At 40.0% G+C, this 19,468-nt stretch overlaps 1 protein-coding gene across 1 annotated transcript in view; it reads right to left on the bottom strand.

Moving 5' to 3' along the window:
• The window catches only part of efna3a (ephrin-A3a), a 117,166-nt gene extending 99,485 nt beyond the window's left edge, over positions 1 to 17,681 (bottom strand). The window contains exon 1 of the mRNA XM_012875312.3: positions 17,074 to 17,681. Within this exon, the coding sequence (XP_012730766.1) occupies positions 17,074 to 17,183 (110 nt within the window). The 5' untranslated portion in view covers positions 17,184 to 17,681. The remainder of the gene's footprint in view (positions 1 to 17,073) is intronic.
• Between the last annotated feature and the right edge of the window lie 1,787 nt (positions 17,682 to 19,468).

The raw sequence follows: 19,468 nt of genomic DNA, 5'->3' as shown, positions 1-19,468 counted from the left end.
CTTTTATATGCTTTATGATAAGCTTATTTCTTCTAATTATTTTAGGGTGGACTATTGTATTTTGCTTTATTGCCTCTGGAGTTAAGCCCAAAGTTATTTATACTCTGAGCAGAATTAGGTTTCAAATTGAGCTTTTATTTTAACCAACATGTTTCTTCTGACTGGAAGTAATATTAACCTTTTGGAGCGACCCAGTCAGAGTCTCTCAACTTGAATCTAACAGGGAATTTGTAAAGGGAGCTGATGATTAGGGTGATGGCACGAAGGCCAACCTGAAATAATGGGAGGTCAACAACAAAGATAAATCACGAAAATACCAATGGAAATATGCAAATCGCTGGTCAGTAAGCATCAGAAGCGTTTGATATCTCTTAAGTTTGACAGCAAAGATTTTTTTCAGTGATTATTGAAAGTCATTGAGAGGAGGGGAGCAAGAGGCTGGGTACCCCCTGGATAGGTCACCAGTCCATCAAAGTCATTTAGAAACAGATATAACAAATCAAACAGAATAAAAAAAAAATAGATAAAAGTTAGGAATCTGGAACAAATGTCACAGTGATACTGAGTATTAAAAGCCTTCCTGAATAAAAATGTCTTAGGTTTGGTTTTGAAAAAGGCCCTTGTCAGTAATTGAGCAGAGCAGAGCTCCGAGGACCAGTGATCAGGACCCACTGATTGTCCCCCATAAAAAAATGTGGAAAACTAAACGAGACAGAGATTTCTCTTCTGTGGCTCCAAGACTCTGCAACGCCCTTCCTTGGACTCAGAGGTCAGCAGACTCAGTTGTTTCTTTTAATAGCCAGCTAAAAACTTCTATTTTTTAATCTGCTAATCTGTGTTTTTTTTCTTAACTTCTGTTGCAAAGAACATTGTGATTCTTAACTTGAGAGGTGCTATATAAATAAAGTTTTACTTTCTTACCTACCAGAGATCCAGAGGGAGCTGGCTCCAGGGTCTGGGTGCATCAACTGAGACCTTAATATTTATATTTAGTGCTCAAACATTAGAGACAAGCTGGGATGATGACCTCAGGGATCTTCCACGCATGCAAAAACTCAATAAATCAGAAATGTAGGGCCCAGATCATTAAGAGCTTTGGAAAAAAAAAAAAAATATGGTCCAATTGAATCCTGTTGAGGGACGACTAAGAGACACTGACTTAAAGGAGCACTACAGTAATCAATTCTTGAGCTGATAAAAGCGTGTACAGCCTTCTCAAGACCAGCACGGTTTAAAAAGACTTAACTTTATCTAACAGAAGAAGGCAATAAAGGTGTGAATTGATTACTGAATGGTAAAAATACATCCTATAGATTAACTTTGATGGGTTATAATATGTAGTATTTTCTGACATCTAAAATAATTGAACACAGTTAAACATAAATACAACAGCAACTCTCAGAGGAACACTAACATAACAGTGTGCGCTTTTCCCCTAAATGGCTGCTCAATTCAATGGATCATACCGTACGTATACAGTGAATTCTCCAGGGATGAGCTTTAATATCTCCAAATGTTCCACATAACAATTTCACTTTTATTTTTGCCTGCAGGAAACGTTCTGCAAATTTTCGACTGCATCAAACTTCCAAGCTTTGAAGACTTTGATAACCGCTTCAGTTGAAGAGGATTGAAATGTCTCCTTAGAATAAAAAAAAAACAAAGAAGCAGACATATTAACTCATTAAAGGCTGCTCCTGCTGTTGCTGAAGGGTCGAATTAGAGAGATTTCCATTTTCTTCAAATATTCCTATTACAGGGACGACGGCTGCCAGAAGCTCTCAGACCTTCACATAATTGCATTGTCAAAAGGAAAAATCTCAATTGTCAAACAATATCTAATTATTGGGACTGTGTGTATCAAAAACTGCCCTCCCATGAAAGGAAAAGAGGAGCCGGATAATCCACTAAGCGGTGAGGACAGTTCCCACTTCTCGTAATGCCTCTGTTTTATAGCAGCCGAGGGCATTAGAGCGCAGACCTGTCACGGCTCAACACCTGAAGGGTACGAGCACGGAACAAGATATGACAGAGCACAAACTTGTATCCTCTCCTACTGCTTTTATATAAAGGGATGCTGTTAACTCCGGGTGCACCAGTTGGTGCCAAACACCACCTCTGCAGTCGCAGCTCGGAGGAGGCCTTCTGCTTTAATAAAAAAACAGATATATTTATTTTCAGCAGGCGCTGTGGCTGCCAGATCGTTTTTCCACCCAATGTACCATAAAAAGACCCATTTCCCAAATAATCAAACTTCAGCCAGTGACCGTCCCGCTATCAACACCTTTGATCTTTCTCCAACATGGCAGCCATTTTCATCATAGCAGCAATGTAATTTCCCAGTGGGTAGCGGGGCCGCCGTGGTGCAGACTCCCAGAAAAAATGTACTGTGGAGCCACCATTTAGAAGTTGGAAGGCCCTCTTTTTGTGGGAAGCATTTGCATTCAAATCATTGAGTCTGAAATTGGTTCTACCTGTCTGGGATCAGGACTATCTCCTGTGGGTTCCCACTGCCAGTTAGTCGCAGTTTTCATGACCTTCGAGAGTGGAAATGCTAATGTCTTTTGATGGGCTGACTTGCTTTTTTTTGGGGCTCTCATACCTGGGTTAGCTCTTGGATGAGTACTTGGAAAGCTTTCCATAAGAGCCTATGGACAGTTTATAATGACCCACAAAATCAGTCAGTTCTTTATATTCATGCAAGCTCAAAGCACATCAGATGGAGACCAGGGAGGATTAAGACAGAAACACTAAAAAAGGAGACTGAATCATGCCAAGACTAGTGATAAAAGCTCAGGAATTTCAATATGGTTCCATAATGTAATAACTTACAAAGAATGTATTTGACTATATATATATATATATATATATATATATATATATATATATATATATATATATATATATATATATATATAAATCATGTAATACATTTTATTAAGTGCTTCTTCTGAGTTTAGTTTTACCAGTCACACCCATACTGGATTACTGCCAGACGTGCAAAAATACATTGTTCAAACAGAACCTGTCAGACAACATGAAGTAGGCTATATGGCCTCAAGAAGCAACAAGCATGCCCCGGTTTCAAAGACTTCAAGAACAGACAAACGAACAACAAAGAAACAAAGTTGTTCACAAAGCCATTTCTAAGGCTTAGAGACTACAGCAAACCAAAATGGAGAAAACATGGAGCAGTGGTGAACATTCCCTGGAGTGAACGAAGGATGCAGAACAATATCTAAAGCGTTGCAGGCCTCACTTGCTTCAGTCTAAGTGAGTGGTCATGATTTAATGCTAATAAAGAGACTGGATAAAAATGGCACCCGTGTGAGACATCCAGGGCAAAAATACCTGCTTGTCAAAAATGACAAAAAGTTCAGTCTCGCTTTTTGAAAAAACATCTTGACTTTTGGAAAAATAATCTGTAGACTAATCTCTAGACTTTTTCGAAGACGTGCATTAGATCTGGAGTAAGAAACAGCATTTTAGGAAAAGTACATTGTACTGACACAAAAGGATGGTGCTGCTAATGTGATGGTCTGGGGCTGTTTTGCTTCTTCGGGACTTGGAAGATTTACTGTAATTGATGAAACAAGGAAGCCTGCTCTCTCAGAAAAGCCTGAAGGAGAACGTCTAGCCATCATTTCATTACCTTATGCTTAAGTGCACTTGAGTTATGCAGTAAAACCACGATCCGAAGCACACCAGCAAGTTCATCTCTATAATACTCAAAAAGAATAACTGAAGGTTATGGAATGGCCTAGTCAAAGTCTTGGCTTAAATTTCCCCCCCAAAAAAACACCAATGTGGCCAAACTAAAAGAAAATGCTATATTGAAAATGGATCAAAATATCTATACTGTCACATAACAGACTTATTGCTGTTTATCGCACTCATGATGGCAGTTGTTGCTGCCAAGTGTAGCACTAACAGTTATTAGGTTTAAGAGGAAATTAATTTTCTAAAAAAGATAAGGCTTGTTTGGATAAATCATCATTTGATGTTAAGAAACTTCAATTTGCATTTAGTCACGTGATCTTTTTCTGCCATCAACATTTGTTTGGAGATGTGAAACATAAGTGGAAAGTCACATGACGGTTCCTTTGAGTAGCTTTTAACCTAATAACCAGCCGTTAGCCACCTGGTAGCCTGGATGGTTTGTTCTTTAGACGAGTTCTCATCATGGATCCAGTATGTCCAGACACACACACACACACACACACACACACATACACACACACACACAATGCTCCTTCCGCAGTTATTGGCACCCCAGCTGAAAAGCCCTATTGTAAATTCATCTTTTATTGCAATAGCATATTCTCACACTGAAATTGTTAATATCTTTAATGTAAACTGATAACAGCTTTTGATACAGAAACTTACGTTTTTATCCTAAATAGGAACATTCTTGTGTTTTAGTAGATGTTTTTGAACAACCAAAGTAGTTCAAATTAGAACCAGATTATAAACAGTGTTTATCCGAATATAAATGCAATTAACTACGTTTTCACCTACAGTAACAACAGAAGAACTTTTTGTGTTGTTTTGTTGTTGTGTTCACAACGTTTTGCATCGACAATACAGTGCAAACTCTGGGGCATGACTAATTAGGCAAGGCAAGGCAAATTAGAGCAATTAACGTTTTTAAATGTCAAAATAAGGCAACTAGGAATAATAGTTTAAAGTAGAATCTTGCCACATAGTTTCATTTGGGTAATCATGGTAACTACAGTCACCGCAAACGTTAAATGTATTCAGGGCAGTGTGACAGGTGAATATGTATTTTCATGATCTACTCTTATTTAAACTAAGGTTAAACAGGGTAAACATTATATATTTATGTTTATGTAAACCTAATACATTGAGTGTGGGAAGCAGTGACTTGTATGAATGTGTTTACCTTCAAGAGAAATGTTCAGTCTGGAAGCTGGAAATGCAGCTAGCAAGAGATCTGCAGCTGAGCTAATGCTCACTATAAAATATACATGAGGAGTTTGGCTGAAGAGTAGGAGGAAAGAGGGGAATCCCTACCAGTTATGAAAAATGAATTTTAATTTGTTTTACTGTTGTTCAGAAGTCACATTTAGTTCAAAGATTTATCTCTTTCATTTAAGCATGCCCCAATATTTTTTAAGCCTTACTTTTTTTCATGAAGCAGAGGCTCTAGCACTACCAAGAACTAGTTTGGAGCAAACAGACTTTGTGGTCTCCAAGGAACCCCAAACCCAGAGCAGTGACTGACAAGCCCTTAATAATCAATTCACAAGCATGTCGATCCTAGGCAACGCTTGATCCGAGCTTCCCGACCCAAGTTCCAAATAATACATGGCAATTTACTGACACCGCAAAATCAAATTAAAAATGCCTTTAGAAATTGATTAACTGACGTCCCCTTGATTGATTGTTGCTCAGAAAGCAACGTGGTTGTGTTATGTTTTGCTCGGGGTCCATTCACCTTCCCATTCCATATAAATGTATCGATCTGCTCACCCACTCTTAGATCCATACAAACCATTAAACATTCTCTCAGAGTTTTACCATCAAGTTGTGTCACTAAAAGCAGAAAGGAAGAGCAACAGACTGAAAAACTATACTAAATGTGGTTAGATCTAGTTAAGCATTAACATTAGCACGATAGCATTACAGTTAGCATGCTAACATTTCTATAGACAAACCAACTCTAAACGCAATCATTTTGTCTCAAAGGTTTGAACTTGGATCTGGGCTTAATTGCGCTCCAGTTGAAAATTGGAAAACTAGTGGAATTTGCTCAATGTTCTTCATAAAAAACAGGCTAACTACTGTTAGCCTGTTTTTTATCAAGATGTAGTTAGATGTAGTTAGTGAAGATGTAGTTAGTTTATGTAGTTAGCATAACTAGTTTATATCTATGTATTTCTGAAATTTGTACATATTTAACAATAAAGAAACAAAGTTCCATTGATGAAATACAATATAATGTGTTCTTGATTTAATGAGGTGCAAGCTCTGAAAATACAAATAAAGAGTTTATTAGTGCCTATATGAGTGTGTGTTATATGTGTGGACGCCATATTGGATTTTGAGGCTGTCGGATATTCCTACTTCAGGAGGTGTAGTAGGTTTTCCATTTTGAAATTTGGAAAATCCCACTTCTGAGCAGAGAAATCAGCATGTTAAGACTAGGATTAGTACATCATGGTTTAAAGGTGCCATGACGTCACTGTAGAAACCATTTCATGTAATTGATATTGATGCATATGTGAATTATCCAAAGAATGTCATTAAAATATAACATCCACTTGTTGTTTTGTCAGGTTAAATGTCCCTCCTCAGTAAAAGGGTTGGATGCAGTGATGGTATGCAGCTCAAACATGCCCCCCCCCCCCAACACCACTTTCTCCCACCATCCACATCTCTCTTCTTGGCGCAACACTCCGTTACAAATCAATATTATGGTTTTCTGGCTAGTGGAAGCGTTCGTGTTGCAGGATGTCGGCGAGGCGAGGCCAAGCTGACCAAAGGCTGTAACCTGGTGGCGTGATTCAACATATTGGGACTGAAATCCTGCAGCTGAACTGCTGCGATACAGGAACGTTATTAGCGCTCCGCGGCTTCAGCTGCATCTGTCTCCAGTTTGAGTCAATACAGCATGTCTGACTGCTCCCCTTCCAACTGTTTGGCTGATGGTATAATCTAATTGGATAATATGAATTATGTGGAAGGATAACCTATAAAGAAAATTGGTATTCACTTTTGGCATTCACATGGCCTCATCAGTGCATATCAGATCATATTATACTCATATTATACCACTTTAATGACACTTTTGTAGGCAACTGTGGAAAAGAACAAAACAGGTGTGATGAATCCTAAGCTGGAGACAATCACATGTCCATAGATAGCTGCATAAAATTGTGCGTAACTAAGAAATGGTGGCAGCATTGGCGCTGCTGGAGGATGTCGTCGATGGAAAATCTCTGTGTCTTGTGGTCAAACATTCGTGTTGTTCAGATATATAAAATTCCTTTAAACTGTGGCTCTCGTTTTCAGCAAGGACCAATTTCCAAATGTAATCAGAGCTAAGACTGAACTCATATTGCAGTAATCCTGCTCAATTTACGATTCCGCTACATTAGTATAATAATTATAATTATTCTCACTATAATAGTTGTGTCTGGAACTAAAGAGTAGGCTCTGTGCGCGATGGCTGACTCACTTATTTTTTATGTAACATCGTGATTCATCTTAAAGATTTCAAATACTTCACAAAATGTATGTGGGGATAGACTTTCTCATCGAAGTATTAGAGGCACATTCACATCATTACAATGAGTAAATGACAACGATCAGCATTAAGCTATAATCAAGCTCAATGCAGCAGCTAGACAGAGCCGTCTGAATCTGATAAACGTTAGAAGAAAACGAGTACGATCAGACAAACTTTATATTTTCAGCCAGTTTCTTTAATTATTCACTGATGTCGCTCCATAAGCTGTTGGGTTGCTGTAATTCACTACAAATATCTCTCAAATTCTCTGTTGGTTGACAATGAGTCTGAGTCACTTTTGTGTATTTTACTGATTTGCATATGTAACTAGGAGCGAGGACAGGGCAGCCTTAGGTACACATGCAGGTACGTTCAATTCCATGTAAATTGAGAATTGACAAGGCAACGCATGCGGCTACCTAGCTATGCACGGTTTCGTACATCTAAATATTTTGTGTGCCGCAAGTATCAGGATTTCTCCCAACCACCAATGTTTAGTATAAGAACTGCGCACTGCTTTGTACACGAAGACCCCTGGACTTGTTGAATAATGTTCTTTGGACATTTGGACACATCAGTAAATTAACCAAGGACTCGCAAAGAACTAAGAAACGGAAAGTCCCAGACCAAATCAAAGCCTGTAGACAAGATGCAGTGGGGTGATTAGAAAAAGGCGCTAAATGCAAAAACAAGCTCTTAAATATCTTACAAATAAAAGTGAGGAGTGGAGCAAACTTTCCTTCTCACGAGAGCCATTTCAGCCAAAGGAGGTAACATCAGCACTCATAGGCTTTGGTCACCACATTTTTTATCAGTTGTAATAGATGGGTTAAATACAGAGGACAATTTTCATAAAATAAAGCCAATTATTATTATTATTATTATTATTATTAAGATTTTTCTTCTAGTACTGGCCTTTTTGCACTCCATTAAAGTGCATGAAGCAAAGGTTCCAAGTTTGGGAATTAAACCCACTGATGCCTCCATCCAGGAGTAATAGGCTCTGTATGTGAGGTGCCCACTCTACCACTGCCAAGCGCTGAATATTAAATACCGGTTTACGTTGACATCCTTTGTTAAATGGGTGAAACAAGGCATTTACCTGTAATTAATCTTCTTTATGCCTGGAAAAGACAGTGATTTAGACATCAATATGTGAACCTTCTTTTGAAAAAAATATTTAATTAGATGTACTAATCTTTATTTATAAATGCCACTTGGCGTAAATACTCAGAAAAACAGGTTTGTCTTTATGATTGTGTTTTTTACATAGGGAAATATCAATCATAAAATCCCAATTGATTTTTAACTGTTAAAAGAAACCTCAAAGATATTTTTATACATATCACCTATCCCTACTCTGACAACTTAAGCCCCGCGTTATGATTATCTTTGAAAGATGTAGAGTGTGCGTTGCTGTACTGCACTGAGATACAAATTTAAAAAAAATTACCTGGGACATTAAACATCAGCACAAAATGGCTGACTCACTACACAGCGAAAGACTGGACAATTGATTCAGAGCCTTGCAATATCTAGGGCTGTTTGAGATGCCTGTGTCGTACAATGACAGTGAGAGACATTAAATGCCAATGAATGGGATGCATTTGTATGCAAAAGAGCCCAGAGACGGAGCTGCAGACGGACATACGTCCATGTAATCAGGTTCTAAATCTGCTTGTACCGTCTGTTCCGAGCCGTGCGGGACATGAGGGGCAAGCGGATGGCTGAAGGTATTGTCTCCGAGCGCCGGTCCACATGATTGACCCAGCCGGTGTCCACATTAACACGGATCAAATCCTGTGGGTATGATCTGCTCGGAAAACAGCTGCTCCAGCACATTTGGTCAAATAGCTCAACTTCTGTTTGTGGGTGGGGGGGGGGGGGGGGGATAAAACAAGTGCTGTTTGTTCTGCCTTTCTGACTTTTATCCAACTCAATCAATGTTCTGCTAAAGAAAATAAAACAAAAGGACGCATGGCAACCTCTTTGCTTTATACACAAGTTTCAATTGTACATTCCCCACAATATGGCTTAACTTCCTGTTGCTTCTTGTTAATAGTCTGCTGCACTGCAGCTCAAGTTTTCTCTGCTTCTCCCTCACCCAAGGGAAACCACCTCCAGCTACCGCTTGGTCAAACCTCCAAGATATACCCGTATGCCAGTTAATGAGCCTGTTTATAAAGACAGCGCCTCCACTAAACATTGATCACAAAGCCTAAATCCGTAGCACTTTAGGGGAAGCCATTTGTCAAGGTGATAATTTAGCACTAGATATGGTGTGTCGGGACTTGGGTTGTTTTCATCAAGCGAGCTGGGGACCTGACAGACACCATTTCAGGTCCAAATCAGGGTTATAATGTGCAGAATGAAACACACAGAGCTCTAAATCACTCAGGACCAGCCGCAAATAGCTAAAAAAGATCGCCTTCCAGTTGCTGAGTGGGCAAGGGAATAGTAATTTAGCAAAGAGATGTGTGGCACATTTTCTTTGTGCTTCGGTGTGCGGCCGAGCATTAGTAGGGACACTGCGTGACTTATGGAAGGAGTAGTAGATTAAATGAAGGCTGGTCTCCTGTTTCCATCATGCTGACACGGGGTGCCCAATTACAGAGATGTGCCCCCGTGTATCTAGAGAGGCCAAGCACCTGATGGGAGGAAGTGGCAGGAGCAGGGGACACTGCTTGTGAGTAGGCGAGGCTACTGCAGTGCACCGCTGCTCCCGCGCACTCCCAAGATGTTACGCATCTCCCCCCTCTAATTGGCAGATTGCCTCAGAAGCGAGATGATTTAATGGCCTGTGTGTGTGTTTTTTCCTGCCTTAGTCAGCCATTAGCAGGGACATCTGTAACGAGTTGGCCGGGCGCACTGCTGAGAGCAGAAGCTGAGACCAACACTTTCTAGTCGTGGGGGGGGGGGGGGGGCATGGTAGTGACAGACTTGGGCGATGATCAAAGAGCTCCGAGGCGTTTCTCTGGGTTACAATAATCGAGATATCTTGTTTGGAATTGTCCAAGGCAGCAGAAAAACCTGTAATCAGTTGTTTGATGTTGTTTACTTTCTAACAGCTCTGAAAAGCCAAACAGCATGCAGGTCATCATCGGCGGAGGGGAAGACATTTTTTTTTCCAAGGGAAGCGATGATAAAATCTGCACAAATTCAGCGCTTGCAGAACGCATATGTACGCTGCCTTAGACAAATGTTTATACCTCTTGAATGTTTTGCACATTTTGTCACATTTCAACCACCAACATCATATTTTCTGGAGTTGAATTTGTGTGATAGACAAAGCATAGACAATGCATGTAAAAATCTTAAGTGTGTGGTGTGAATTTTTCAGTCAACGCTTTGTAGAACTACTTTTCGTTGCAATTATAGCACTAAGTCATTTGGGGTATGTCTCTGACAGCTTTGTACATCTGGAGACTGACATCTTTGCTCATTATCCTCAGAAAACTAACTAGGGCTTAGTCAGGTTGGATAACCAGCATTTCTGAACAGCTTGTTCAATTCTTGCTACAAATTCTGAATGGAAGTTGCTACTGGAAGATGAACCTCCACCACAGCATCGGGTCTTTTGCAGCCTCGTGTTTTTTTTCCAGGATTGTTCTACATTTAGCTCCATTCATCTTTCCATCAAATCTGGTCTGCTTCCCTGTCCCTGCTGAGGACAATCATCCCCACAGCATGTTGCCAACACCACGCTTTGACCATCGTCAGGTTGTGTTCAGGCTGGCGTGCAGTGTTGGTTTTTCCTCTATGCAAAGTGCACCTGGGCTATAATGTGATCAAAGCATCTTCTTCAACCTGTTTTATGTGTCCCCTGCGTGGTTTATATGGCAAACTGCAAACTGATCTTATGGGTTTTACTTTCAACAGTAGCTGACTTCTGTTAAACCCAGATCAGCTGAGTACATGTCGAGCATTGGCTCCACCTGAGCTGTGAATCTCTGTAGCTCCTACAAAAAAAAAAAACTTCCTAACTTTTTCCATGGTGACACATTGAGTGGATATGGTACGAGTCTGCTTGATTCAGTTCTACACAGGTGGGTTTCCATTACAACTGAGTAGCGCACCCCCACGGGTGTGGTTGACATAGCAAGGCGGCGCTGAGGGTCCAATGTGTAACATTTTTCATCAGCTGCCAAGCACAAAACTGCGTGCGCCTATGCGTTGGACCATGATATTGATTTGGGGACTTCACTCTTCTTTCAGTATGTTATTAAATATATTGGGTCTGGTTCTTATTTTGGAGTGGCTCCAGTTACGCAAACAGCAGCAAATCAGAGACGTACGGCCTTCTGACATGGGGTCTTCGTGCCGACTCACTGTACTTGGAACCACATTAAAGCAGGTACTAAAAGCTAAAAAAGCACAGCTCTGAATTGGTACTAATAGAAAAAGATACATTAGCTGGTTTTCTGAATACAGTGGTCCTTGCTCCAGCCGTCAGCTCAGAATGACCATGTTTTGGTAGGTTTGCAGCTGTTCATTACCCATTCTTCTTTCAGATGATAGCTCAGGCTGTCCAAAGTAGCATTCACTGAAGTTAAGCATCCCATAGCATGATGAAGCCACTACCATGTATATGGTTAGGTCAGCTGGATCGTAGCGTTTCACTCGCAAATACAAAGTTTTAACAACAGCCTAAGTGGGAAGGATGCGCAGGTCTGGCAACTGGCAACTAAAAACAAAAAATCTGAACTAAAAAGAGGGTTTTGTCCTGAGGAATTCAACACAATGGTTGTGTCTTTGTGGTCTGTGATGGGTATATAAACCAAACAGGTATTTCAGGAAATCTCCTTTTCTTGTTATTTTATTTGTAGCTTTCTTTGTTTGCTGTCCTCAGAAACATACATACTAAAAAACCAGCAAACCCACTCACAACATAATCACAATGGGAAAATATTAACAGCCGGATCATTATCAACGCCCCTTTAAAGGTACTAACTACTGTAATGTTTTTGAGTTTCCTTTAGCTGTGCTGCAGTAATAGCATAGCTTCAAGTTAAACATGAACAAGAATAGAGCTTTAATCCTAGCTGTATTAATTTTTTTTTCATCCACTACAACATATTTATCTACATAGATGAATAAATTTGCAGTGGTGTTGAGATTATATGACCTTCAGAGCTTCCAAACTAATGTTCTATCACCAGGGTGTCAGCAGATCTTTAACTTAAAAAGACACAAAAGACATCCTATAGCTAAAATATCATAAAATGACATTTTCACGGCTTTTGAGCAAACAGCTTGCTGTTAAAGTGATCCCATTTCTCGCAGCTGTGCTGTAACCGTCTGCACTGAATGCTGTGCTCACGGGTAAAACATTATAGCTTCAACCAGAGTTTGGCCCTAAAGGCTTCTGCTTTCCGGCTGTGTATCACCACTTTTATTTCTCACTTCTTCTCTCCTGGGCTTGTCTCTGTAACGAGGTCTGGATGACAAAGGGAGCCCCCTTTCCCAAACGAGTGAGGCCTAGGACGGAGCTGTGGAGAAAGCTTTAAGGCCTTTTTGAAGCCTGACGGCCATCGGTATTCTTGCCATGGCCTCGGTGGATTTCTCTGCTACCTGCGAACTGGGTCAGGTTTTGCATTATTTTAGAGATTTGTATCTCACTGGGAGGAAAGGAGGGGGCTTTGTGCACATGCAGGCATGCAGACGAACACCTGCGTCTTGCCTCCCTCTGTTTTCCTTCCACTCTGTCTCTCTCTTTCACACATGCAATATTGAGTTTAATAATATACGCACATATTTGTCACCCTAACACATAAATGTCAATTGAAGGCTGACAAATGAGCTAGCCTCATGTTGAGAAAATCATTTTAGCGGGGGGGAAATTTGCCAAAAGCCTTCACTGACATTGATAAGGAGTACTAATATTGATTACAGCACTCAAAATCTGTGCACTTTTACAGCATTTACATGCAACTTCGTCAAGGTTTATTACCATTCCTGTCACACAGATGGGATTTACTGCAGTCATAAATCTTAAATTCATACTTTAGCATAAATTAACTAGTAAAAGTTCTGCACCATCCGCCATTGACTGTTTCGATTAAGTTTTATAGCCATTCGTGCCACTATTCGTCTCGAATTTTGAGTCACCGTCTCAAGTTTTCCACCGTCTCTAATTCCAATCATTGACCGTGAGTCCTGTCAGGAAATGAACGAGGGACAAGGAGCAGATGCTGAGGGGAGACATAATGAGACAATGCAGAAAGGTAATTGAAGGGGACAGAAAAGCTGGTGAGACACCTCAGAAAAGTAAGGGAGAGAAGAAATAACCAAGTATGCGATAGAGAGAAGAGATATAGGAGAGACCTGCATCTGAGGTGAATACAAATAGACAGACGAGGAGCACGGATGGAGAAGTGGTAGTGGGGGGAAGGAGGGTGCGCGGTAAAACACAAATGCAAAAAAAAGATGGATTCACTGCTGGCTAATGAGAAAAGAAAGGCACAGAATTCCACACCCGTCCCTGACCCACAGCAAACCATATTTTATACAGATAGATACAGAAAGGAGCGTCTGCTGAGGCTTACCTGACCTAAGAAATGGACCTTAGCCGGAGTGTAATAATAGGCAGGAATCACGTCTGCATGCTGCAAGTGTGGCAAGGATTATAGGCTCTGAAAGTTTAGGTACCCTTTAGTTCTTGATAACACATCAACTAAAGGAACATGCAGGTCATTCAAAATTAGTCTTCACAGCAGATATGTATAATAACGTTTGTCATTACAACATACATTCCATTAAAATGTGTCTCCTCCATTTAAACCACCCTTTAGGGAGCAGTGGGCTGCCACTGTGCGGCACCCGTGAAGCATTATGGGTCTAAGGGTCTTGCTCATGAGCCAGTGTAGCAGTCTATCAGAGTCAAACCCAGAACCTCCAGGACAAAAGCCACTACTCCCACTCTATTATCACCTAATAGAGCACAGTCTTCCTTCTGCTACAAGAACAACCCTGACCCAACAAGGCATACACTTCACCATAGTGGCATCTGGTACCAAGATATTATATCTTACAGGAGTTTGATTGGACTGAGATCTGGGGTATCTGAGGCTAACTGGAACATGTTGCTGTGCTCGTCAAATTCATTCCCAAGCCATTCTTCCCATTGACAGATGCCTTACTGCATACCGTTTCCACCCGTAGTCGTCTGAAGGTGTACGGCTTCTTAGCAAATCGATATCAAATGAAAGAAAATATTACTCATAAAGCACTTCAATGTACCATAAAGCACCCATATCGCTGTATAGGTAAATAAAAATACAAGCTAGAACCATAACAATAAAAGTAGTAAACGATAACAACACAATAAAATAAACAACAAAAGTCAAATAATGGCCTAGTGGTTTTACTCTAGAGTTAAAAGACAATGCAGTAAGACAAGTTTTTTAAACAGATTTAAATTCATCAAGAGTTCTGGCAGATTTCACAGATAGTGGGAGTCCAATCCAGAAGTTAAGAGATGTAGCTGACCTGTCAGATAATTATAAAGATAATTAGTATAATGGGCCACCACCACTGCTGCATCCTGTCAGCTGATTAGTTTTCCCAAATACAATGACCTCTGTTTTATTTTCACTCAAGCAGAGGAAGATCAGCTTCATCCATGTTTTAACATCCTGTAAACACTTCTGCAAATTCTCTAGCTACGGGTTTCCATCGGATTTTAAAGGTAAGTACATCTTGGATGTCATCTGCATAAAAATGAAATGACACAGTATTTTTCAAAAATGGACCCCGGTGATAGCAAGTAGCGAGTCTACTTGATAAAATAGGGTCTAAAGTGGAGCCTTGAGGAACCCCATGCTTATGTGGGGCCCCTATGAAAGAAGATTAAGTTGGACAGAAAAATGTCTGTCAAACAAGTAGGGCTCCAACCATTTAATAATGTATAATTAAATACAATGTTCCACTGTGTCAAAAGCAGCAGTGAGATCAAGAAAAATTAAAACAGACGAAGCTCCGGACTCAGCAGTTAAAAGTAAATCATTGCACACCTTGAGAAGAGCCGTTTCAGCGCTGTGACATGACCTAAACCCCGACTAAAATATGCAAATATCTCCAAAGCATTTTGTACTGTGGTGCCTTTCTCCTAGAACCAGCATTAATTTATTTGGCAATCTCCACTTCAGGAGATGTTCTTTTGGATCAGAGCACACTGACCATCCTTTATACACCAAGCCACATAAATGAGCCTTAACCTCCTTTGAACCTATCGCTGATTCACCACAGTTAGTTTCTTAGATCACGTTTAGTAGATCATGGGTCACTAACATAATGCCCGTGGGCACCAGGTAGCTCCCCAGGACCACATGTGGTCACACTTAATTATCTCATTAACTACAAAGTGCTGTGATGACGAGACCAACAGTGTTTTTCTTATCACATGTCAGTGGTCATAATGTTATGTCTTATCTGCGTAAAGAAGGATGGGCAATAAAATCTGGCTCGCTAGTAAGGACATCACAAGATAAAAGGTAAGGATTTAAATGGTTTTAATATCAATTATTCAATAATCTGAATCGTTTCTATAAATGAAGGTCTAAACAGTAGCAAACATTGTTCTGTGAATAATAACATCTAGTCTTTTCCCCCAAAGAATAAGCAGCAATTCCATTTTAAGTACCATCTTTTTAGTTTACATATCACAAGGGATATACTTAAAGAATATTTCATTTTACTTTATTTCTTTATTTTGTTTGTTTATATTCAGAAGGGTGCAGTGCATTGTAATTGATAACAGTGGGTCATTTCCTTAAAAAAAAAAAAAACAGGAATTTCACAAAGGAACCATTTAAGTGGCCATCCTTTCATTTCAGTGTAGCTGTTGATGATATCCCAGACTTATGTCCTGATCTCAGCCCTCAGACAGCTTTGTCAGTCAAAGGGAGAATACTCTAACACACATTACCTATTTTTTAAAATCTATAGAAAATGTCAATATTGTTTGCAGATCTAGGATTAGGTTGGTTCAGCAACAAATGTGCCCTCCAGTTTTAAGTCCTACTCATTGAACATTTCTGATGAGGTCAAAGACTGGCAGCTGGACAACTGGCAAATCGAAAGTCCTGATCACTGTGTTGGCTTTTTTTATTAACTTTATTTTTATTTTTTTCTGTTAAACCTTTGGGTTTTCATTAGCTTAATTACCAAAATGAACAGAAATAAAAGCTTCTACAAAAAAGAAATCACTCTAAGTGTTCCTTCTTTAAACTGATGGAGTGGTGACTATGAAGAATACAGATCTGCCAGAGCTGTTTTGAGTGATAATGTTGTAATCATATTTTTGTGTCGAAATTGACAACAGAAAGTCTGAAACAGGAACCCCACAAGGAAGCATTTTCGGACCTTTTGCGTTTTAGCTTTTCTATTAACGTTTTTGCGGATGTGTCCAGATATAAGCCTGCAGACAGCTTTATGTGTCAAATGAGGAGGAAGCGGGAACACAGTACCGGCTCTTTTGAAATCTATTACCGATTTTAACATTGTTAGACAATCTCTTAAGACTTTATTGATTTGGCAACAAATGTGCGCTCTTGTCTGGTTATAAATGGGGTTTTTTTCTGTTGCATTTTTATGATCTAGCTGTTGCATTTTTTTAATAATCGCTTTCATGTCTTCTTACCAAAAGGTTTTTCTACGTGTAAGAGATTTTTTTTTTTTCTGTTAAGCTTTATTTTATTGTTATAAAACACATTCCACTGGTTGTCAACCACGATCTTGCACAGAGTTTGCAGCACAGGTGCGCACCAGCAGCGAGCAGCGCGGACGGGACTGCGTTCAGAGCCGCAGAGGGAGCTACTTACTGCAGGTTCGAGCTGTTCCAATACACCGCATGCCGGCTGCTGCCTCTCGAAATGGGCAAGTTTGTAAGCGCCAGGGTGATGAGGCTGAGAGAAAACGTTACAAGAGCCATAATCCCTCCGGGTGCTGGCCCAAACCTGCCTGGTTCCACCTCTTTCCTTTTTTTTTCTCTTCTTTTTTTTTTTTTTTTTTTTTGGCTCCTTCTGTCCCAAACGACGCGTCGTTCACAACATCCCAGCGGCCAGGAGCGCGTCTTCAACTTCAGCGACTTCTGTGAGGCTACGTGTTCCTTAATTCAAACCCCATCGCGACGACAGAACCCGTTGAGGCATCTTTACCGGAGCCAATTCTGCGTACTTTTAAGTCTCTCCTTGTGCTTCCAAGCTCAGTTTTAATTTAAACCCGCTGGTTTAAAAAAACAAAAACAAAAAGGCAAAACAGGCTGAAAACAGGCAGCCACATCTACTGGCGTTTATTGTTGGTTAGCTGATAAAGTCGCATCCAAGCCGCTGGATCTATGCTGGGAGGTATTTTGGGGTACCTGCCACTTCTCTCACCAGAAGCCGCAGCAGCAGCAGCCACACGCTGCGCACACATCGACACAAACCCGCCCTCTGATGGCAGAGAAGCGCGCACATGTCAGTCTACTCAGCCGACACGCCCCCTCATCTCATGCACGGTGTGTGTGTGCATGGACTATATGTGAAAAAGAATTACCTCGTTCAAAACAAAAACATATGGCGTATATTATGCAAAAAAAAAAATAAAAAAATTCTTTTCTCGACCTAATTATTTGTAACAGGTTTCCACAGATCAGTGGTTAAATTTAAAATGAAGAGGATTTTTGGTCCTTCGTTTCACAAACAAGACTGATAAAAGCCTGTAATGCACCACTCATCAATTAGTAATGGCATCAGAGCTGTTCTGTCACTGTTGTACCCATGGTGCCCCTGCCCAGTGTGCCAGGCGATATCAGTCATCAGCTTTACATATATATATATATATATATATATATATATATATATATACATATATATATATATATATATATATATATATATATATATATAGATAGATAGATAGATAGATAGATAGATAGATAGATAGATAGATAGATAGATAGATAGATAGATAGAGATATAGATAGATATAGATATAATGATAAACTCAGTAACAGAATTTGGTGGATTTTGGTGAAAATCCCAATATCTGTAGTATTCAAAAACTACTTTTTGTCATGATTTAGGTTTTTGTTTGTTTTGATCTTTTCTGGACTTGAAGTTTCAGCTCTGTCACTTCTCGGCCACAAGAAAACCCTCCTATTACCTCAGTCCCCTTCTCAGTCACCAGCCATCTGCCCATCTGTCACTGATTAGTTCCAAATCTGCTCACCTGTTCACCTGCCTTCATGTACCTGCCTCACTGACCCACTCGCTGCCAGATCGTCACAGCATATGTCATCACATCACCTCAATCGTGCTCTGCTGCCATGGTTTTTTTTTCAGCATGTGTACGTGCTCCACCTGCATCGGCTGGTCCGTTTTTCCTTTTTCAATAAACCCTTTTTTGACGTAACTCTGCGTTTGACTGAATTTCGGGTTCGCTCCTATCGTTACACTTTTCAGTTAATCCAAAAAAGGGTAAAAGAAAATAAAACAACTGGACTTCTACTCTGATGCTGAAGACATTTCGCTTCCCATCCAGGAAGTTTTCCCAATTGAAAATGTCTAGAATAGTGTGCAGTACCAACCTTTATAGACCTGCTGGCTGGCCTTTACTTGTAAGTTAGGCACATACCTTTGTGTCTCTCATTGATGGAGCCTTCCAGTACCTTTGGATAGTCTTTGTTTATCTTTCCCATTAAAAGTACACCAGGGTTAGTGTTTTTACTTTTAACAGATGATTTACTGAGCGAAGCCATCGATGGAGCTGTTTCTACCATTGCCAGTTCTTTTTTCTTTCCTGTAACAAATAAGATCAGTGCTTTTCTGTTTATCTGTGTTTCTTTACTGTATAAAGCCAATACCTGAGCCACCGCTGGCATTAACTCTCCTTACAGTCTTCATTTTTCTTCCCCATGTAAAATACCCCTGGCACAGCGCTTCTTTGTTTTACTGCAAACCCCAGCACCCACCACCATCACCCGTCATGCCCAGCATCATGGTAAGCAGAACGGTGCTCAGGCTGCCATAGTTATGCCAAACATGTTATATTAGCTTAACCAAGAGAGGGTTTATGTCTTTATCCTCCATTGACACCCAACCCTTGTTGATTTATTATTTTCTTATATATATATATATATATATATATATATATATATATATATATATATATATATATATATATATATATGATATTGCTATTAGGATAATTGTGTGCAAACTGGTGCCAAAGATG

Source organism: Fundulus heteroclitus, chromosome 13, assembly GCF_011125445.2.
Source record: "Fundulus heteroclitus isolate FHET01 chromosome 13, MU-UCD_Fhet_4.1, whole genome shotgun sequence".
Lineage (NCBI taxonomy): Eukaryota > Metazoa > Chordata > Actinopteri > Cyprinodontiformes > Fundulidae > Fundulus > Fundulus heteroclitus.
This window is presented reverse-complemented; position numbering and strand designations above follow the sequence as displayed.